The sequence below is a fragment of the Loxodonta africana genome, chromosome 25 (assembly GCF_030014295.1).
Source record: "Loxodonta africana isolate mLoxAfr1 chromosome 25, mLoxAfr1.hap2, whole genome shotgun sequence".
NCBI classification, from domain to species: domain Eukaryota; kingdom Metazoa; phylum Chordata; class Mammalia; order Proboscidea; family Elephantidae; genus Loxodonta; species Loxodonta africana.
The window spans coordinates 28436412-28459883 of record NC_087366.1 but is presented as its reverse complement, the minus strand read 5'-3'; the positions used below and the strand labels follow the sequence as shown (position 1 = coordinate 28459883).

Sequence of the window (23472 nt, the reverse complement as noted above, 5' to 3'; positions counted from 1 at the left end):
TTAAAGTAATTTTCATTGTGCTTTAAGTAAAAGTTTACTAATCAACTCAGTGTCTCACATATAAACTTACATACACCTTACTACATACTCCCGTTTACTCTCCCCCTATGGTTTAGCAACCTTTTTATTTAAGCTTAAGAGTTGTTAGAAACAAAGCAGAGAGGAGAAATGGTAATAGCAATATCAAAACATCAGAAATTGTACAGAGCTTTTATTTATTTTAAGCTCACTTACAGTTAATGGACTGTACTCTTCTACACCAGCTATGTTTTCTGCCGTCATCAAAGAGATGCTTCACAAACTGACTTCTATACAGAGTTGGAGGCTTACATTTAAGGGGCATAAGACAGGCTCTGTAGTAAAACAATTTGACAAGAAGAAAAGTGTATCTCTTTTTCTTGAATGGCGTGAAAACATAAGAGGAAAAGCTTTACTCATAATAGAGAACAGAGCATAGTCAAATTCAATATTGAGACCTTCACCTCAACTGAATCAACTAACCTAGTGAATTAGGGAATAAATAGGCTCTTTGTTTAGATTCCAGGGCCAGATATATTCTGTATCTTTTAGGTTTCCTGTCAGCAAAAGGGATAATTTACTACGTAACACCTGAATAAGGTAATACTTTCAATTCCAATTAAAAGTTCCTTTGAATTAAGAGGAAATTTATATATCTGATTTTTCCTTTTTTTTTTTTTTGGCTCTTAAAGAAGGCCTATTATTATTTTTTCCTCACGAGATTTTTATAGCTGTTTTTGAGTTCATGTGATTAATAATTTTGAGAATATGCAGGTACAATACCTTTGACAATTTTCAGACTAGAAACTGTAGATGCATAAACACACACCCACTTACATTTACAAAGGCCAGGAGATGGAGTCAATCACTTAATGTGGACTTTGGCTTAATTTTGTCTGGTCTCTGTGTATTTGCATTTATAAATAATCCCTTGAAAATGTGTCACAGGAAATGTCTAGCATTGAAAAAGATATGAAAAATATAGAATTCTGAAATTTGTTATATAGTAGATGTTAAAATCTGTGGATTTATCATTTATGATTTTAGAACTTCAGTGAAATTTCCTTAAGAAAAAGGGGGAAAAAGCCCAATTGTCAAAATATGCATGTAAAGCTAGGAAAGAGAGCACATCTTGATGAACCCAATTGTCTTTTCAGCATCTTCATTTTAACTTAACATTGTTTCTGGGTGGAAAATGTCTCCTAAAAGGAAGCCAACCCCCAGTGCTGATGGCAGAATTGATGAGAACATGAAGTCTAAGGGAATGATGGTTTTAAGTAAGACCACAACAGCTTAGATTAAATTAAAGCATGCTTTAACTTGTCAAATTTCACAGTAGTCTCCATCTGTGTTATGAACCTAAATCACCATATAGCCTAACAAAAAAAGTACTTCATAAAACTAACCTACTTATTACGTTAGCCAGTAAAAATTTGCTTGTCAAAAGAAAAAAAAGTTTATTGAAAATTCTGAAGTGCCAGAATTGATCAGTTACTTTAGTCTTGTATTTATTAAATCACTCAGGATCCAAAGAAGTCTCTGTCATTTTTTCAGTTATTAGTCTGCATTTCATAGCTTAAATTAAATTATGGAGACGTTTGCAAAGTCCCAGGGCAACCGTCATGTATATCAAGGTCTGTAGTAGTGAGGGATGAGGAAGATAAATTACTGACTTCTATAAGACTAATAAAAAATCGCAATCCTTATTTAAGTAATAGATATCTGGTATTTAGAAAATCTGCCTTATTCAGAAATCACATTACGAGTTCCTGGGGCCAGGCAACTTGGGGGTCCTCAATCCATGTTTCTGAAGTAAGCAGACTTAGACTTTATCTGAATCAAAAGTGAGAACTGGATATCCTAACATGGATCTCTTACATAGTTTTTTTGCTATATTCTTGGAAATCATCTTGAAGTTTGTGGTAAGAATAAGAAGCCCATTTAGGCCCCAAAGATGTATCAGAATACTTCCTCCTTACCTTGTTGGCTGATGCTCTTGACACCATTCTGTTGAGGTGTATTAGATCACAGTCGGGTTTTGTATTTGCCTGAGGCATGTGTGAGTAGCAGCCAAGTTATAGTGAACAATTTGGAATAACAACCTTTCTAAAAAGTGTGAAAAAGCACCACAGATGCTTTTGAACTATCGACATGTAAAACGAAAAGAAACTTTTTTTTTTTTTCCCCCAACTTTCACCTATGTTTTAAATGATGGCATTCATTTCGGGTTATTGATGAGGATATTTTCCCTCGAGCTAAAAGGCTACAACACAGATTTCCATCTATAAATCATTTTACATGTGTCATCTAAAGCCTTTGGACATAAAGGAGAAAATGGGGAAGGACCCCTGGTGCACAATGGTTAAGCACTAGACTGCTAACCCAAAGGTGGGAGGTTCCAACCCTCCAGCCGTGGAGAGGGAGAAATGACCTGGTGATCTGCTCCTGTAGTGATTACAGCCTAGGAACACTATAGGGCAGTTCTTCTCTATCATACAGGGTTACTATGAGTGGGAATCGACTCGATGGCACACAATAACAAGAATCTAAAGCCTTTGGATGTAAAGGGGAAAATGAGTAGTCTTTAGCAAGTTCTGGCCTGTCTTTTCCAATTACAGTAGCTAAAGAAATATAGGGATACCTCACTATGAGAACTCGGGAACCAAGGAGATTTGGATAGCAATACCACATGTTTATAGAATTCTCTCCAAGTGCCCAGGTATAGATCTCTTCCCAAGTTCAGGAGGCTCAGTGGTCCAACTCTTTGGGTGTAACCAACAATCTTCACATAGTTTCTTTAATAAAATTTAATTAGCGTTTAAATGTAATTTAAGCTCTCCTGCTCCCTCCTCCTCCCTCCTGCTCCTTCTTCTCTCAGTTGAATTGGTTCTTCCGTACCTTTTCCATGTCTTGCATTTGGAGAAAGTTTGTAACATCCGGGTGACTTGATCAGCATGCTCTTCATTTCACTGCTTTTCCTATCATAGTCATTCTTTTTGAAACAATGTATGATATTGGAGTTATGAAAGACAGCAACAGATGAAGCCTCAAAAGATCCCTTTGCGTATTCTTCCTCACGCTAGTTATGTAGTCAGTTTCCCAGTTGTAAATTATTACAGGAGGGGATTTATTAGGGAAAACATCATTTAAAAATTTTAACAGCTGCGATACACTGTCATTTGCAGCTCTCAGCTGACATTTGAACAGCTGCAATCTATGAGCGAGCTTTCACTTTCAGCTGCTGGAGGTCTTTCAACTCCTGTTCCCATGGCAATGAGGAGGCCAGGAAGGGTGGAAGGGAGGTGAAGGTTGAAATACACGTTTCCGCATACCTTATTTTTCTTGCTTCCCAACAGTTTCCATGGAAATGAGAACATAAAAGCTGCCCCACCCCAAGCCCTGGAAAGCAAGCATTCATGTTTAAACTATAATATAAAAACCAGAAAACCCACTGCAATCAAGTCAATTCCAACTCATACCCACCCTATAGGTATAAGGTATATGTACCTTAAACAGGAACTCAAGCTAATTTTCTCCAGCCGTTCCTTTACCTGTGTGTGGCCAAGCCTAATTTCAAATATATTCTCATTTGATCTTCTCTGCACATAATACTGTGCAATCAGTTTTTCAAAGTCGGCTTGATATTCCCTTTTTCAAAAATGAGAATTCTCTTAAACATACTCTTCTTGATTTCTAAACATATATTTATTTTTCACCTGTTGAACATTTAGCGTGCATAGTGTTTTTACTTTCTTCCTATGTTTTTTTCCCTCCAAGACCGAAGAAATGAATTTAGATTTAGGGAACATAATCCCATTGTATACCGTAAAAAATTTCAAATAGTCTCATTATTACTCACCGTTTTAGAAATTGCCCCATAGAGCAGAGGTAGTCATTGGTTCTGTCAAACATATCAAGGAAAACTGCTGTTTTTAATTGGTTAACAGTCTTCTCATTTACGTAACAAAAATATCATATGTTAAGTGGGTTTCTATGTCTTTCCACTTACCAGCTCCGTGTCATCACTTATCTCGTGTAATACCCACCCTCAAGGAAAATATATGGGCATAGTCTTCATCTGTCTTTTTTATTCCAATATTCTGACTAATTATCAAATTCCATTTGAACCATGAAACATTAAGGGCATATGTAACTGAATAAATCTGCTTAAGGCATCTGCTAATATTTGGCTTTGTGTTAGGTTGAAGTAGGAGATACAAAGTTTAAGGCAGGCAGGATTTTTTACCTTAAGACCTCCCAATTAGGTTAGGAAAAGTCATACTCCAGGAAAAGGTAAATATTAATACACAGCCTCATGTGATTATTAAACGGATGGTATATGGAGACTAATTCTAAAGAGACTGATTTAAATGACCAGGAAAGACTTGCTTTAAAGACCTTTTATTGGTTCCTTCCTATTTCTACTATCACCTTCCTGACAAAGCCTTTTCTCCTGATCTATTTTCATAGCCACCTAAATGTTCTTATAACTGCTGCCTCATTCCTCTCCTCTTCTTTATCCTTCCTTCTAGCTTAGCATCTACACTATTTCCAGACTAACATTTTGTGTGTGTGTGCTTTAAGTGACAGCTTATAAATGAAGTCAGTCACACAAATATTTATATACACCTTGCTGTGTACTCCTGGTTGCTTTCCTCTAATGAGACAGCACACTCCTTCCCTCCACTCTGTATTTTCATGCCCATTTGGCCAGTGTCTGCCCCCTCTGCCCTCTCATCTCCTCTGCAGACAGGACATGCCAACATAGTCTCATGTATCTACTTGATCCAAGAAGCTCGCTCCTCACCAGTATCATTTTCTGTCTTATAATCTAGTCCAATTGCTGTCTGAAGAGTTGGCTTTGGGAATGGTTCCTGTCTTGGGCTAACAGAAGGTCTGGGGACCATGACCTCCAAGGTCCTTCTAGTCTTAGTCAGATCAATAACTCCAGTCTTATTATGAGAATTTGATGTCTGCATCCTACTGCTCTCCTGCTCCATCAGGGGTTCTATGTTGTGTTCCCTGTCAGGGCAGTCATTTGTTGTACCCAGGCACCATTTAGATCTTCTGGTCTCAGGCTGATGTAGTCTCTGATTTATGTGGCCCTTTCTGTCTCTTGGGCTCATAATTACCTTGTGTCTTTGGTGTTCTTCATTCTCCTTTACTCCAGGTGGGTTGAGACCAATTGATGCATCTTAGATGGCCACTTGCTAGCGCAGACTAACATTCTTAAAAGCATAGTTTTGGTCCTTTTACTGCCCTATCTTAAAATCTCAGTGACTTTTTTCAAAAAGAGTTTTAATGTCAAATGGAAACCCTGGTGGTATAGTGGTTAAGTGCTACAGCTGCTAACCAAAAGGTCGGCAGTTCAAATCCAGCAGGCACTCCTTGGAAACTCTATGGGGCAGTTCTACTCTGTCCTATAGGGTTGCTATGAGTTGGAATCCACTCAGCGGTAATGGGTTTTTGGGTTAATGTCAAATAGTTTGCTCCTCAGCCTTGTAGCTATCAAAGCAGTCCAAAAATTTTTAGTACTTTTTACTCTTCCATATTCCAAATTGCTTCTCATATCCAGAATGGATCCCAACACGTTATAACCATTTGCCCGATTTTAATTTCGGAGAATATGGTCACTGAGCTGTTGTTGTTAGTTGCTGTCAAGTAGGTTCCAGCTTATAGCACCCTTACATATAACAGAATGAAACGTTGCCTGGTCCTGGGCCATTTCATAATTGTTGATATTTTGAACCCATGTTGTGACTATTGTATCACTCCATCTCATTGAAAATTTCCCTGTTTTTGCCAATGTCCTTTTCTAGTGATTAATCTTTCCTCCTGATGTGTTGTTCAAAGTAAGCACGCCAAAGTCACTGAACTAGCCACTACCAAATATGTCTACTCTTGCGTCAATTGATGGTGACCTACATGTGATTCCAGTGTGTTCTTTTCAGTCTTCTGTGCAGGTGGCTCACCCCAGGGTGTCTACCTCCTCACCCAGACAAACATATCTTCTTCACGCAGTTAGTGGGCCCACATTTTTTTTTAGCTCCATGTCTTTGCTTACAGCAATTTTCTCTAGACTATAATAGAATGAGGCTTATATTTCTATTTTGGCATTAATCAAATTTTAAAGTTTATTATGTTTCTTTTATTATGGTACTTTATATGAGGTTTACAGAACAAATTAGTTTCCCGTTAAACAATTAATATACATGTTGTTTTGTGACACTGGTTGCCAACCCTACCACATGTCAACACTCTCCCCTTCTCAATCTGGGTTCCCTGTCACCAACTTTCCTGTCCCCTCCTGCCTTCTAGTCCTTGCCACTGGGTTGGTGTGCCCATTCAGTCTTGTCTTGTTTTATGGGCTTGTCTAATCTTTGTCTGAAGGGTGAACCTCAGGAGTGACTTCAGTAGTGAGTTAAAAGAGCATCCAGGGACCATACTCTCGGGGTTTCTCTAGTCTTTCTCAGGCCAGTAAGTCTGGTCTTTTTTTGGGAGTTAGAATTTTATTCTACATTTTTCTCCAGCTCTGTCCAGGACCCTCTATTGTGATCCCTGTCAGAGCAGTCGGTGGCAGTAGCTGGGCACCATCTAGTTGTGCTGGACTCAAGTCTGGTAGAGGCTGTGGTGGTTATGGTCCATTAGTCCTTTGGACTAATCTTTCCCTTGTGTCTTTGGTGTTCTTCATTCTCCCTTGCTCCAGGTGGGGTGGGACCAGTGGAGTATCTTAGATGGCCACTGCACTTAGAGCCCAGATGCTATTCACCAAAGTAGGCTGTAGAATATTTTATTTATAAACTGTATTATGCCAGTTGAGCTAGATGTTCCCCCGAGACCATGGTCTCTAGTCCTCAGCCCAGTAATTCAGTCCCTCTGGGAGTTTGGATGTGTCTGTCAGGCTTCCATGACCTTGCCTTGGTCAAGTTGTGCTGACTTCCCTGCTGTTGTATACTGGCTTACCCTTCACCAAAGTTACCACTTATCTATTGTCTAGTTAGTGTTTTTCCCTCCCCTCCCTAGTAACCATCAAATATTGTTTCTTTCTGTATGTTAAAGTTTATTATGTTTCTTGATGAAGTACTTAGGTTGTAGCTGTCTTTGTATCCTACACAGTACTTGGCACAGTGCCTTCATACAGTAAATATTTGTTGAATTAATGAGCACACACTTGCACTTTCCAACTCTGTAAGGAACACATCTAGCATTAGGTCATGGGGACACTGGGGAGCCAATGTGTGGTTTCCTGGAGTTCCATTAACTTGGTGGCCCCAGTTCTCAGGAGCCAGCAGGGATTGTCCGTAATTACTTGAGCTCTTGTTGGCCATCAATACAAAGGCACGTTAGAGGACTGCTACCAGTAGCAGAGGAAAGTAGTGTTTTTTCTGCTGTCTTCTTTCAGAAATTCACACCTAAATGTATCTCACATTGTTGTTCCTGCTGACTCTGGTTCTAGATGATACAAATAGAAAAATCTTGAGGAAAACTATTTTTACTGTTGTATATCTCCTGGAGTCCCTGGGTGTCATGACGGTTAAGTATTTGACTAATAACTGATAGGTTGGCGGCTTGGAAAAAGGACTGGTGACCTGTTTCCAGATGGTCACAGCCTTGAAAACCCTGTGGAGCACTGTTTACTCTGCAACACATAGGGTCGCCATGAGTAGGAATCAACTCCACAGTGAGTGGTTTGGTTTTGTTTGTGTATCTCCTAGCCATCGTGAGCCAGGATATATAGCTAACCTTTTTACAAGATAAAAAGTTTAAAGTGACAACAGAAGGCCAGGGAGAAAAAAGCAAAAGAGGGACAAGTGTAGCAGATTTAAAAAAGAAAGCAAAATAAAACAGCTAATGTGAGTAAAATGGCAGGCTAGCACAGTAGTTTAAAGTAAGGATGTAGGACTCAGACTGCCTGAGTTGCAATGAATCCTCCTACTTACTAGCTGTGTAATCTTGGGCAAAGGAGCCTTGGGGGCACAGTAGTTAACTGCTTGGCTGCTAACCGAAAGGTTTGTGTTTGGAACCCACCAGCTGCTTTGTGGGAGAAAGATGTAGCAGTCTGTTTCTGTAAAGATTAAACCCCCCCAAAAAACCTTGAAAACCTTATGGGACAGTACTACTTTGTCCTATAGGGTCACTATGAGTTGGAATCGGCACATGGGAAGTACTAGGTGAGTTTGCTTTTCCTACAGTGGTATGTTCAAATCATTGCCCTCATGTGTATATGGGAATCAACTGGGGATCTTGTTAAAATGTAGATTCTGATTCAGTATATCTGGGGCCAAAAGACCTGTTGGAAGCCCTGCTATAAAGGCAGCAGAGTGCTAATTTCAATTTCACTCAGTCCGTCTCACTGTGAGTTTGCAGTTCCTACTCCAAGTGAGTGATCTTTATACCTTGAATCCTTCACAAAGTGGTGCTTATGCTCTCATGGAATTTAGCACTTTCCGCCTCAAATTATGGAATTATTTGTAAGCCCCTTAAAAGCAGAAACTCTTTTCCTCTCAGCTCCCAACAGAATGCCTTGCTTACATGATGTTGCTTCCGTGACTATTTGGAGAACAGTGAAGGAGACAGTAGTAGACCCTCTGTGAAGTTGGCTCCTAGAGGCCCTGTGTAGCTCTCTTACCTCTTCCACCTCAGCTCCAGCCATTCCTACCTGCTCTATGCTCGAGCAACTGGCCTTCAACCCCTCATACATGCCCAGGGCTGGCTTCGTGGGCATGTAATCTACACAGTTTAGGAGGGCCCCACACTTGGCTTAATGTTCAGCTGTCACTTCTTGAAATCCTTAATAGTTTTTTAACAAGGGGATTTGTTTTTCATTAAAAACCAAAACAGAACCAAATCCATTGCCATCAAGTTGATTCTGACTCATAGCAACCCTATAGGACAGAATAGAACTGCCCCATAGGGTTTACAGGGAGTGCCTGGTGGATTCAAACTGCCGACCTTTCAGTTAGCAGTTGAGCTCTTGACCTGTAAATTATATAACCAACCTTGCTCTTTCCCATCCCAGGCCCACTTGCTCCCTCTACCTGGAATGCTCGGCCCACTCTTAACTGGCTAACTTATTCTTCCGGTCTTAGCTTCAGTGTTATTTCTCCTGGGAGCAATCAAAATTAGAACCTTAGGTTGTTATCCCTCCACCTTTACTTCTCCCTCATAGTGGTCATCTTGCTTTGTAATTACAGCATTTATTTAAATTGTGTTTTTTTTTAAGAAATAAGCATTTTTTAATTGTAAAAAATATATAATAATATTTGCCAATTCAACATTTCATGGGTACAATTCAGTGACACTAATTGCATCACTTGTGCGATTATTTCTTTCAAGCCTTTTTCCGCCACTAGAGTGTAAGCTGCGTGAGGGACAGAGTGTGCATTTCTTTCTGGATGGCTGTGCCTGCTTCATAGTAGATAGTCTATAAATATTTGTTGAATGGGTGAGTCAGTGGATCATTTTTAAAAATGCAGAGTTGTTGGAATACATCTTGCTTCCCATGTTATGAAGTCCGTGTGTAAGAACGTCAATGCGATCATCACGCAGTTAGCACCGCTCCCGACAATTGTGCTCACTGCCCATAGAGGGAGGGTATGCGTACAGTAAAGGATTCTCCATTTCTCTTTCTTTCCCACTTTTTATCCTTTTCAGAAAGTCTGGTATAGTAAAGTTGAATCTCTTAAAACAGAATTACTCAGATTGTTCTATACAGCTACCTGTTAGCATATTAGTCTCTTGAATTAAATTTCTTATAGCATAAATGTCTATAGCCTTCTGCCTACTGAGTATTTTTAGCAAGAGATTTATGTTTACTTTAGGTCGATTTGCCAATGACAACTGATATAAAAGTACTGCGTCAGGTTTCTTAGCATTCTCTGGTGGAAAAGCCAGCACTGTTATAATGAACACAGCATTTGATGACAGGCTAAAACCGTGTCCTACTTGGCTTCTCTATCATTCTTTCTCTTCTGTCTCATTGTCTAGTTTTAAATAAGCTTAATTGGTTCACTCTGAATGCCCAGCTGTCTCAGCTTTCTGTGGCCCAATTTTGGGACTACATCTGGTAAATGGACTCCCTGGAAATCAGAACAGAAGCATTCAGAATGTAACCTGATTCAATGTATTATATACCATCTTATAATCTTAATTTTTAGCAGTTGGTAGTCATTCTACTGTTCTCCAAACAGTATACTAAAAATTCGAAGGGATAAATTTCCAACCGAAAGCTCACTTAGAATTGAATTTACTTGAGACATTAGAGTGGATTTTAGTACTCGCCCCCAAAACAAGAGACGATGAAAGCATCAATGTGATATACTCATTTAAGATATTGTTTCTTAATTTTTACAAAGAGAAAAGTAATCAGTGTCCGTAATTGAGTGGAAATTTGAGGATAACAAATACAGTGAGATAAGAATTTATACTGCTTAAAAGAAACTGAACCAAAACCAAACTCATTGCCATCAAGTCGGTTCTGACTCATAGCGACCCTATAGGACAGAGTAGAACTGCCCCATAGGGTTTCCGAGGAGCTGCTGGTGGATTCAAATGGATGATCTCTTGGTTAGCAGCTGTAGCCTTTAACCACTTAGCCACCAGAGCTCTGCTTAAGAAAAGCAGGTGAAATATTTTTCTATCCTGCAAGTGTAAAGAATGAGAGAAAAAACAGATTTACAAACCGATGAAAGGAGTGGTTGTGACCCAGCTGCAACTGTTACATGGGGTGAAGCAAGGAATCCATCATTATTTGTACAAACCAGTATATGAAGCAGTAGGAATAGAAAGAAAGAAATGTATAAAATAATTCCCAGGAAGGAAGGGCATTCCCAATGAACATAATGCATGCTGTTGAGTTGATCCTGACTCACAGTGACCCTATAGGACAGACTAGAACTGCCCCCATAGGGTTTCCAAGGCTGTAATCTTTACAGGAGCAGATCACCAGGTCTTTTCACTCATGGAGACACTGGTGAGTTCCAACTGCAGACCTTTCAATTAGCCAAGCACTTACCCATTGCACCACCAGGACAAATGTCCTTTCTAAGCGCTGGCTAACTCCAATACCTTAAGGTGATTTGCTTTAAGCTGTAAATCTCTTGGGTGGTTTATGCCCTCAATGCTTTTTTTCAGAAGGCTGTGAGAGGAGGAAAATACATCGTTGCAGTCTGCCTCCTCTCAAGACTCCATAGAATTTTAAGCAGGCGTCTTCCAGAGTTAAATTCCTGGTTTAACCACTTGAAGGTCTTTTTGACCTTCTCTTTTTTTCTAGCTTGCCTGGGAAGATCAGAATGAAGGTGTTCATATTTTTTTGATCTCCTACTTACACCAGCTAATAAAGCATGTATCTCAGGTTCATTATCTCCTGGTCAGGTATAGGTATTAAAATAACAAACCTCTACCAGCCCTGAGTTGATGAGATCACTTAGTTGGAGCAGGTTACTGATGAGGGCCTGTGAGAGCTACATGTGCTGCTAGATGACAGTGTAACGTATTGCAATTAGCTTTGGTGTCAAAAAGGCCTGTTGAGTCTGTCATTATTGTGGTCCCTGTGCAATTTGCTTAATCTGTCTCAGTTTCCTCAATTTATAAGATGAGTGTAGTAAAACTTACCTCCTGTTTGTGAGGCTTACCCATTGCCATCGAGTTGATTACCACTCATAGCAACCCTATAGGGTAGAGTAGATCTGTCCCATAAGGTTTCCAAGGCTGTAATCCTTACGGAATCAGATTGCCACATATTTCTTTCTTGGAGCCACTGGTAGTATTGAACCACTTACCTTTAGGTTAGCAAGCAGTCAAGTGCTGTAACCACTGTACTACCAGAGCTCCTTTTGTGAGGCTTAAGAAATATAATGTATGTTAAGTGTTTAACCCAGAGCTATGGCATGCATTTTGAGCTCAGTAAAAAAAAGTAGTACTACTAGTTGTTGTTTGTATTAGCCCATTTTTAAAAAATTAAAATTGAAGCTCTAAGAGATTTAAATGACTTACTTATACAAGTAGATATAGCTAGTATGTCAGAACAAAGCTTCAAGTGCAAGCCTGTTAACTCCTAAACCACGTTTCGTCTGCATTCAGTAATGAAGAGAAGCTGTGCTGCTCAAGTAATTGTTCTTGAAGCATATGATTTTCCCTTCTTTAAAGCTTGATTTTGTCCTTATGCCCAATCTCCTTATATAATAGATTCTTGAAATGTTTTACAGCATTAAAAGCAGGCAGTCCTGACCGTATAAATTTATTCTGCTGAATTTTTTATTTACTTAGAGATTTAATTAATAATTTTTGCTTCTTCATCAAGGACATTAAAACTGGCCTTTTGTTTACTTTTTTGAGTGTGTGGCAGTTACGGATACGACTGTTAATCCCATGGTGTCACTGCCTTGATCCATATAGGGCAGCAGTAGTTTTACCCACTATGGTTTTTGTACCATCATGTTTACTTTTTTTTTGTCCCAGGTTTTGTGTGTGTGTGTGTGTGTTAGGTGAAAGTTTACAGCACAAATTAGCTTCCCATTCAAAAATGTATACACATTTTGTTTTGTGACATTGGTTGCAGTCCCCACAATATGTCAGGACTCTCCCCCTTTCCCTTTACACCCTGGGTTCCCTGTGTTCGTTCATCCAGGTTTCCTGTCCCTTGTTGCCTTCTTGTTTGCTTTTGGGCAGGTGTTGCCCATTAGGTTTCCTAGACTTGATGGAACTACGAAGCACGTTCCTCAGTGTGTATTGTTTGTTTTATAGGCCTGTCTAATCTTTGGCTAAAAGGTAGACTTCGTGAGTGGCTTCAGTTCTAAGTTAGCAGGGTGTTCAGGGGCCACAGTTTTGGGGTTCCTCGATTTTCTGTCAAACCAGTAAGTCTGGTCTTTTTTTATGAATTTGAATTTTATTCTACATTTTTTCTCCCACCAGGTCAGGAACCCTCTTATTGTGATCCCTGTCAGAGCTGTTGGTGGTGTTAACCAGGCACCATCTATTTCTTCTGGGGCTCAGGCTGGTGGAGGCTGTGGTTCATGTGGCCCATTAGTCCTTTGGACTGATATTTTCTTGGTCTTTGGTTTTCTTCATTCTCCTTTGCTCTGAACGTGATGGGACCAATAGATGTATTTTAGATGGCTGCTCCCAAGCTTTTAAGACCCCAGGTGCTACTACCAAAGTAGGATGAAGAACATTTTCTTTATGAACTATGTTCTGCCAATAGATCTAGACGTCTGCCAAGACTGTGGTCCTCAGCCCCAGCAACTCAGTCCCTCAAGGTGTTTGGATGTGTCCAGAAAGCTTGTATGGCTTTGCCTTGGTCAAGTTGTGCTGACATTACCTATATTGGGTGTTGTCTTTCCTTTCACCAAAGTTAACATGAGTCTACTATCTAGTGATTTCCTTTCCCCACCCCTCCCCTCCCTTGTAATCATCAGAGATTGCTTTTTTCTGTGTGTAAACCTTTTCTTGAGCTTTTACAATAGTGATCTCATACAATATTTGACCTTTTGAGATTGACTTATTTCACTCAATATAATGCCATCCAGGCTTATCTATGTTATGAAATGTTTTGTGGATTCATCAATGTTCTTTATCATTGTGTAGTATTCCATTGTATGTACGTGCCATAATTTGTTTATCCATTCACCTGTTGGTGGGCATTTAGGTTGTTTCCATCTTTTTGCTTTTGTGAGTAATGCTGCAGTGAACATGGGTGTGCGTATGCGTGTGACGGCTTATTTCTCTATGGTATATCCTTAGGAGTGGAATTGCTGGATCATATGGTGTTTCTATTTTTTTAGCTTTTTAAGGAGGCACCATATTGTTTTCCATAGTGGTTGTACCATTTTACATTCCCACCAGGAAGGCATAAGAGTTTCAACCTCCCCTCAGCCTCTCCAACATTTGTTGTTTTCTGGTGTTTTTGTTTTTTTTTTTTAATTTATGCTAGTAATGTTGGTGTGGGATGGTATCTCATTGTAGTTTTGATTTGCATTCCTCTAAAGGCTAATGAGTTTTTTTTTTTTTTTCTTTTTTCTTTAAAGGCTAATGGGAGCCCTCATGGCTCAGTGGTTAAGAGCTTGGCTGCTAACCAAAAGGTCAGCAGCGTGAATCCACCAGGCACTCCTTGGAAACTATAGAGCTGCTGTGAGTCAGGATTGACTTGACGGCAGTAGGTTTGGTTTTTTTGTTTTGTTTTTTAATGGCTTATGATCTCTAGTATTTTCTCATGTGTCTGTTAGCTGCCTGAATGTCTTCTTTGGTGAAGTGTCTGTTCATACCCTTTGCCCTTTTTTTAATTGAATTTTTTGTCTTTTTGTTATTGAGGTGTTGAAGTATTCTATAAATTTTAGAGATTAGACCCTTGTCAGATATGTCGTGGCCAAAAATTTTTTCTCAGTCTGTAGGTTCTGTTTTTACTTGTTTGGCGAAGTCTTTTGATGAGCATAAGTGTTTAATTTTCAGGAGCTCCCAGTTATCTGGTTTTTCTCCTGGTGTTTGTGCGTTGTTAGTTATGGTTTGTATTTGAATTTATGCCATATATTGCCCCTAATTTTTCTTCCATGATCTTTATTGTTTTAGATTTTATATTTAGGTCTTTGATTCATTATGAGTTAGTTTTTGTGTATAGTGTGAGGTATGGGTCCTGTTTCATTTTTTTACAGATGGATATCCAGTTTTGTCAGCATCATTTGTTAAAGAGACCGTCTTTTCCCCATTTAGTGGACTTTGGTCCTTTGTTAAAGATCACCTGACCATAGATGGATGGATTTACATCTGGGTTCTCTATTCTGTACCATTGGTCTGTGTGCCTGACATTGTACCAGTACCAGGCTGTTTTGACTACTGTGGCTATATAGTAGGTTCTGAGATCAGATAGTATGAGGCCTCCTACTTTTTTTTTCTTCAGTAATCCTTTGCTTATCTGGGTCCTAAAGTTTCTTTTATAAATTGGTTATTTGAAACTCAGAATGAATAGTTTCTTAGAAACTGGTGGTTGTATTCTCAGGCCAGTTCATAAAAGGCTTTCTAGTTTGTCACTTACTCCTCCCTTTCTAGCATGTGATGCTTTAATGCAGTGGTTTTCAGATGGCCAACATCTCAGAATTGCCTCAGGAGCTTTGTATATTCACTTACTGTTTAATAAATTAGGTATATGCTCTATAAAAGACATGAATATAGACATTTTAAAAATATGAGGTAAAAAGATAAATAGCACTTTAAGTCTAACAATTACCTTTTGCTTTTTACACCTGATCTGGATTGTCTTATGCACCCCTTGGGGTGTGTGAACCCTATTTTTTTTTCCCAAAATACCAGCATAGCAAGTGAAGAGAAGAAGATAGAAATGAGATCCCATAAGATCAGCAGAGGCATGCCAAATATTTTCATCTCTATCCTCAGAGCAGTAGGAACCAATTGACAAATTTGGAAGGGGAAGGACATCAGATTTGTATCCTGAAAAAATTACTTTGGGTGACTTATGGAGAAAAGATTTGGAGTGGAGCAAGCATGGACTCAGGAAGACCAGTTTGGAGGTTACCCCAGTATGTAGTCTCAATGATTATGGCTTGAACTAGGGCAGTACCAATGGCGTTCAAAAGAAAAAGATCAACTAGAAAGATATTTTGAAGGCATGCTCTATAGCATCTAGTGATGGGCTTGATGAGCACTGTTTGGAGTTGGTCAGTAGTGACTTTTGGGTTTCTGGATGGAAGGTGAAAGATTAACAATGGAAGAACATGTTTGTGGTAGGGAGCACAGTTTAAAATGTCTCAAATGTGAAACTTAAAAATGATGATATGAATTTAGCGATTGACTATGTAAGTTAACCCTAGTAGAAGTCTTAGACTGGAAGCTATAAATTTGAGAGTCGTCAGCATGTATATAGTACACAAATTTCTCTATCTGCAGGTAATATTTATTGTTAAGAAAGCTTGAGAGCCAAGTGCCAAGGAGTTCCATAAAAATAGAATACAAGATTAGATTTATAGGACTTGATGAGAAATTAGAAATGAACAGTTAAGCACTTTCTATAAAATACAAGAGGCTCCTAAAGTTGCTACAGCATTGGGACCAGACATCTTATATTAGACTGTGCTAAAGAAAGTAGAAATCAATATTTCAGAAGCTTTCATAGACACTTTGATGAGCACACTACATTCTGGAGTGAGCTATGAAGGTTGGAAAGTGGCTCACATCATACCATTATTCACGAATGTGCCCTGGAACTTGTCGCAGGTGTGCAGCACCATTAGATCTGAGAAATTGGAAAAGCTGAACATACCAGATGAGATGAGGCAAGTGTAGCATTATAGATTGTAATGTTAGTATGAACTTAAGAAAAGAATACCCAGTAATTTGATGTCTCTTAGTCTTGGGAGTTTTGTTAGATTGCAACAAGAGATAAGCACTTTGTTTTTCCCTCCCTCTTTTTAAACCATTATGTACCTTAATTATTACATACAGCTAATATCATTTAAAGGTTCTTAAATGTTCTCTGATGAAAGCAGAGAATACTGGAAAGATGTTTACCTGTGTTTTATTGACTATGAAAGGCATTCAACTGTATGGATCATAACAAATCATAGATAACATTGCGAAGAATGAGAATTCCAGAACACTTAACTGTGCTCATGAAGAACCTGTACATAGATCAAGAGGCAGCTGTTTGAATGGAACAAGGGGATACTGCATGGTTTAAAATCAGAAAAGGTGTACATCAGGGTTGTATCCTTTCACCATACCTATTCAATCTGTATGCTGAGCAGATAATCTGAGAAGCTGGACTATATGAAGAAGAAAGGGGCATCAGGATTGGAGGAAGACTCATTAACAACCTGTGTTTTATGCAGATGATACAACCTTGCTTGCTGAAAGTGATGAGAACTTGAAGCACTTCCTGATAAAGATCGAAGACCACAGCCTTCAGTATGGATTACACCTCAACATAAAACAAAAATCCTCACAACTGGATCAATAAGCAACATCATGTTAAATGGAGAAAAGATTGAAGTTTTCAAGAATTTCATTTTACTTGGATCCATAGTCAACACCCATGGAAGCAGCAGTCAGGAAATCAAAAGATGCATTGCATTGGGCAAGTCTGCTGCAAAAGACCTCTTTAAAGTGTTGAAAAGCAAAGATGTCACCTTGAAGATGACGGTGCGCCTGATCCAAGCCTTGGTGTTTTCAGTTGCATCATGTGTATGTGACAGCTGGACAATGAATAAGGGGAGACCAAAGAAGAACTGACGCCTTTTGAATTGTGGTGTTGATGAAGAATATTGAATATACCCTGGACTGCTAAAAAAAAAAAGAACAAATCTGTCTTGGAAGAAGTAAAACCAGAATGCCCCTTAGAAGCAAGATGGCAAGACCACATCTCACATACTTTGGACATGTTATTAGGAGGGATCAGTCCCTGGAGAAGGACATCATGCTTGGTAGAGGGTCAGTGAGAAAGAGGAACACCCTTGATGAGATGGATTGACACAGTGGTTGCAATAATAGGCTCAAGCATAACAAGGATTGTGAGGAGGGTGCAGGACCAGGCAGTGTTTTATTCTGTTGTACATAGGGTCACTATGAGTTGGAACCAACACAATGGCACCTAACAACAACAACAACGTGTTCTCTGAAGGGTTTTTTTTCTTCCCCCCTTGTCCCATGGGTGAAATATCATTGACCCAGTATATTCCCCTCCTTTCCAGTGCTAGAAGCTCAGAGTCAATCAAAGAAGCTTCTTTTGCTGAACACTAAGAAGATTAAGCAAAGGGCACAGTGGTTAAACACTTGACCACTAACCAAAAGGCTGGAGGTTCATACCCACCAGCTGCTCTGTGAGAGAAAGATGTAGCAGTCTGCTTCTGTAAAGATTTACAGCCTTGGAGACCCTACGGGGGCAGTTCTGCTCTGTTCTCTTTGGTCCTATGAGTCCAAACTGACAGTATGGCAATGAATTTGGTTTGAGATGGGACATGGTCCCTGTTTTTAAGGGCCTTTTCCTCTTGATTCCTTCCCATCTATTTTTCCCCAATTCTTTATGCTACTGCAAACTGACTTTTAGAATTGCTGTTGCCATCGATCCACTTCATGTCCAGATGTTGACAAGTCCTTGTAGAAGTGACCGGGACTCAGATTATAAACTCCCATGCTTCCCTAAATCACTAAGCAACTTGGTACTTTACTTCGTATCTGTTTTTTCTCTGCCTACTGATTAATATATTAAATGGGATAACTTATATTCATCTAAGAAATGAGCCCAAGTGACAGGAAGTATGCACAATGGCTCGTATTTTTGGCTTATTATATTAACTTTTTAGATACTTGTATTTCTGACCACCAGGAACCTTCACTTCAGAGAATATTATTCTGAATATTACTTGCTTTTTTATTAACAGTGATTTACTTGGCAGATATTTGCATTTATCAATGAATACTTTTGTTCCTTTTATTTCCAAAATAGACAATTAGATCCGTTAAGCCCTGAGTAATAGATTTTACAGGTGATTGGTCCAGCGTTAAAATTTAGCACAAGAGAAATGCTATATTTTTTAATCGGGCAAGGAAGCTTGCATAAACTTTAGTCAGAGTGAAAATCCCCCTCACTGAGGTGTTCCCTCCATCCTGCAGATTTCTCCTTGATGCATCCTTGTACCGTTTGTGAACATCTGTTAATACACTTATTAAACTTACGAAAATGACTAGAGGGCACTACGACATTTAATAGATGAAACGATAAACGGGGCCAGGTATGCTGGGGGCCTAGAAATGGGAAGTAGAGTCTACACAACCAAAAATCACCCCACCCAAAATCCAATAGTATTCCTACCTTAAGAAACACCGGTAGCTCCTAGGTTCTTTTCTCTACTTAAATTCATTAAGTGGCCAAGATCAGTATATGCCAAAGAGATGCCATATATGTTGCAGGGTGTAAATTAGGTGGAAAATTCTTTGCATGTGAGTTTACTGTGTTGGGTCATTTCTTTCTTTTCCTTTCTATAAGCTTTCCTTAAATTATATATTAGGTGTGTGCTCCAGGTTTGTCACTGAAGAGTTCTGTTATCCCATTAACTAGTTTCCAGACTTGAAGATCTGTGCTGTTGAAAAGTACTTGAGTTCCTAAATATACAAAGATCACAGTCTGACAACTAGGAAACGTAACCAAATTATCCTAATTATTAGAAATAATGAATGTATGGAGAATTCAAAATATTAATATGGAGTTTTCAAAATAAGACAATGAAGGTAAAAATATAAAATAGGGCCAGAGCCCTGGTAACCCAACCCGATATAAAGAATGTATGGAGAATTCAAAATATTAATATGGAGTTTTCAAAATAAGACAATGAAAGTAAAAATACAAAATAGGGCCAGAGCCCTGGTAAACCGGAAAAAAAAAAAAAAAAAACCCATTGCCATGGAGTTGATTCCAACTCATAGTGATCCTATAGTATAATTAATGTGATAAAGGTTAGCAAGGCAAGTTCATCTAAAATTGATATACAATAAAAATTAATTGATATTCACTCTATTAGAGTCATATAAAAAAGTAAGAAATCCACACTTTAAAAGATAGAGAGCGTGGGGAATGAACATTTGCAGCGTTCTTCCCCCCTTTCTCCAGCTGAGGCCACATGATTAACAATTAAATACGGCAAATGAGTAATCCCTGTGCTTTCTCTTCCCCAGTTATTGAAAAAAAAAAAAAAAGGCCACTGTTTAATACTCCCTACATCACTCCCCTTTCCCTTATGTTTACTAGGCTTTTTTCTAGGTTATTTCCTGCTAACAGCTGACGAGGACCCACTCCATCAGTAAATGGCAGGTAAGGGCATTGGAGAGCAGGAGAGGAATTGATAAAGCCTCTCCAGTGATTGAGAATCTCTCCCCACTGAGTGTCATCGGGGGAGTGGATGAGAAAGCCCATTTGATTTAGTGCAGTATCCTTCAAACTGATGGTCATAAAACCATGTTAGAGGATTTCAACAGGCATTTAAAAAATGGAATACAATAAGACATAATAGAAAATATCGGAGGATATTCCAGAGATCCTCAGCAAGAGCTGGCTACAACTTAACAAATACTGCAACTGGTTGCCGTTAGTGATGTGAGAGAGAAGGCAGAAAGGAGTGAAGCTACACACTGGCTGGGGTAGAGTTGCTTTTATTCTTTGGTTACTTCTGTCTAGTTTAGTATTCTAGTGTTTGCAACAAGTAGTGAAATGAAGGCAGAGGAATTTTATCTTCCTCTCAGCAACTCTTCAGACTTCCAAACTAAGTTTTGTTTACAAACATTTAGTAGCTAAATTAATAGTAGTTATTGGGTGGCACAAATAGTTTGCCCTCAACTGCTAATCTAAAAGTTGGAGGTTTGAATCCACTCAGTGGCACCACAGAAAAAAGGCCTGGCAATGTGCTTCCATAAAGATCACAGACAAGAAAACTCTATGCAGCAGTTCTCCTCTGTAACATAGGAGGTTGCCATGAGTCAGAAGCAACTCGATGGCAATGAGTTTTTTTTTTTAATTATTATTTATAATACATTTGTGTATTAGTTTCCTATCGTTACTATAGCAAATTACCATAACTTAGTGGTTTAAGACAGCATAAATGTATTATCTTCCATTTCCTGTGTATAGTACATTCTTACATTAACGTCTATAAATTAAAAGTCCAATGTGGTCTCACTGGGCTAAAATCGAGATGTCGAAAGTGCTGCATTCCTTTCTGGAGGCTCTAAAGGAGAATTCATTTCCTTATTTTTTCCCACTTTTTGGTTCATGGCCCTCTTTCCTCATCTTTAAAGCCAGCTTTGAAATTTCTCTGACCTTTCCTCTATAACCACAAACCCCTCTGACCGAGGTCAGGAAAGGTTCACCTCTTTTAATGACTTGTATGATTACATTGCACCCACCCAGATAATCCAGGATCATGATGCTTCCTCCCAACCAGATTGTTTTCTTTAAAATAAATTTGTTTAAAAAATATTGGCTTAAATAGGAAATAGTAAATAAAATGTGTGTGGATATGACAAAAAATAATGGAAGTGGTATTCAAATAACTCAAGTTTGAGGAACACTTCACCTGAGAGACAGCCCAACACCAGAAAGTAGCACAGGCTGGAGAGACAGACCAGCCACGTTCAGGTTGCTCTGCCAGCAACCAGCTGGCGTCCTCCCAATCTAGCACTCTAGCCACATGCACTCAGTTTCCTCACATATCAAGAAAGGGATTGCACCAGTCTCCAAGGGCCTCTTCAGCTCCACCTTAATAATTCTGTGTAAATGAGTATTTGTGTTATGAGTTTAAATGTCCCAGTGCCAAGCATTTTATGAAATGTTTCTAAATAACATGAACTACTCAAAAGGTGAAAACACTGGTTCTAGCTTAAATGCTGCCTTCCCTAAATGCATTTGTTAAGTTCAGAATGTCAAGCCCTGGTAGCTTATTTAAATGATTACTATTATGATCTTTAGGAGTTTTCTTGCCAAGGTTCTGTATCCTTTTTTCTTCTCTGTTCATTCGATTGTTTATTTTTAATAAATGCCATTTTGAAATGGTGAGTGCGTATCATCTATGGATGCAGTTTTTTTTTTTTTAACATTCTATGGATTTAGGCTTTAAGTGAAAGTTTACACAGCAAGTTAGTTTCCCTTTCAACAATTCATACACAAATTGTTCTGTGACATTTGTTGCTATCCCCGCGCCCACCCCGCAATGTGTCAGCATCGTCCCCATTTCTACTCTGCCTTCCCCATTTCCATCCCTCCAATTTCCCTGCCCCTCCTTGCCTTCTTACCTTTGGGCAAATGTTGCCCGTTTGGTCTTGTTTAGTTGATTTGTTCTAAGGAGCACATTCCTCATTCCCCACGGTGTTATTTTTTATTTTATAGACCAAGCTCTTATTTAGCTGAAAAGTGACCTCTAGGAGTGGCTTCAGTTCCAGGTTAAAATGGTGTCTTAGGGTGGTAGTCTTGGAGGTTCTTCCAATCTCTATCAGGCCAGTAAGTCTGAACTTTTTAATGAATTTGAGTTTTGTTCTACATTTTTCATCCATTCTAACCAGGACCTTCTTCTTCTTTTTTTTTTTAATTGTGCTTTAAGTGAGAGTTTACAGCTCAAGTTGGTTTCTTATAAAAAAAAAATTATATGCACATAGTTATGTGACCCTAGTTGCTCTCTCTATAATGTGATAGCACACTCCTCCTTTCCACTCTGTGTTTCCCGTGTCCATTCAGCCAGCTCTGGTCCCTTTCTGTCTTCTCATCTAGCCTCTGGACAGAAGCTGCCCATTTAGTCTCATGTATCTTCTTGAGCTAAGAAGCACACTCTTCACAAGTATCGTTTTATGCCTTATAGTCCAGTCTAATCTTTGAAGAGTTGGCTTTGGGAATGGTTTTACTTTTTGGCTAACAGAGAGTCCGGGGGCCATGTCTTCCAGTGTCCCTCCAGTCTCAGTCAGACTATTAAGTTTGGTCTTTTTACTAGAATTTGAGTTCTGCACCCCACTTTTCTCCTGCTTGGTCAGGGACTCTCTGGTGTGTTCCCAGTCAGGGTGGCAGGACCATCAATTGTGTCCCTGATCAGAGCAGTCAGTAGTGGTAGCCCAGCACCATCTAGTTCTTCTGGTCCTTGTCTAGAGGAGGCTGTGGTTCACGTGCGCCATTAGTCCTGCAGACTAATTGCTTCCTTTAGTCTTTGGTTTCCTTCACGCTCCTTTGCTCTAGGCAGAAAGAGACCAATAGCTGTATTTTCGGTGGCTGCTTGCAAGCTCTTAAGACCCCAGACACTGCTCACCAACTGGGCCAGATTAAGGCATTAAGATTAAGTGAGGACCCTGAACACTGATTATCTGTGGTGCCCCTCCTCTGCTTAGCCATGCATTCGAATGGGATATGTGAGTTACGTGTATGCACGTGTGTGTATGTGTGTATGTGGTGTCTTAGCTATCCGTGGGATATGTGAGTTACGTGTATGCACGTGTGTGTGTATGTGTATGTGGTGTCTTAGCTATCCGTGGGATGTGAGTTACGTGTATGCACGTGTGTGTGTGTGTATGTGGTGTCTTAGCTATCCGTGGGATATGTGAGTTACGTGTATGCACGTGTGTGTACGTGTGTATGTGGTGTCTTAGCTATCCGTGGGATATGTGAGTTACGTGTATGCACGTGTGTGTGTATGTGTATGTGGTGTCTTAGCTATCCGTGGGATGTGAGTTACGTGTATGCACGTGTGTGTGTGTGTATGTGGTGTCTTAGCTATCCGTGGGATATGTGAGTTACGTGTATGCACGTGTGTGTACGTGTGTATGTGGTGTCTTAGCTATCCGTGGGATATGTGAGTTACGTGTATGCACGTGTGTGTGTGTGTGTATGTGGTGTCTTAGCTATCCGTGGGATATGTGAGTTACGTGTATGCACGTGTGCGTGTGTGTGTATGTGGTGTCTTAGCTATCCGTGGGATATGTGAG

The 23472-nt window shown here is 39.4% G+C and overlaps 1 protein-coding gene across 15 annotated transcripts in view; it reads left to right on the top strand.

Annotated features, from left to right (window-relative positions):
- RABGAP1L (RAB GTPase activating protein 1 like) overlaps positions 1-23472 on the top strand; it is a 785265-nt gene that overhangs the window by 714305 nt on the left and 47488 nt on the right. Inside the window, exon 20 of one of the 15 annotated variants that reach the window (XM_064276618.1) lies at positions 16854-17017. The exons of the other annotated variants lie outside the window; for them this stretch is intronic. Coding sequence (XP_064132688.1) covers positions 16854-16892 — 39 coding nt within the window. The 3' untranslated portion in view covers positions 16893-17017. Of the gene's footprint in view, positions 1-16853; positions 17018-23472 lie in introns of those variants that run through there. 15 annotated transcript variants of the gene reach the window in all.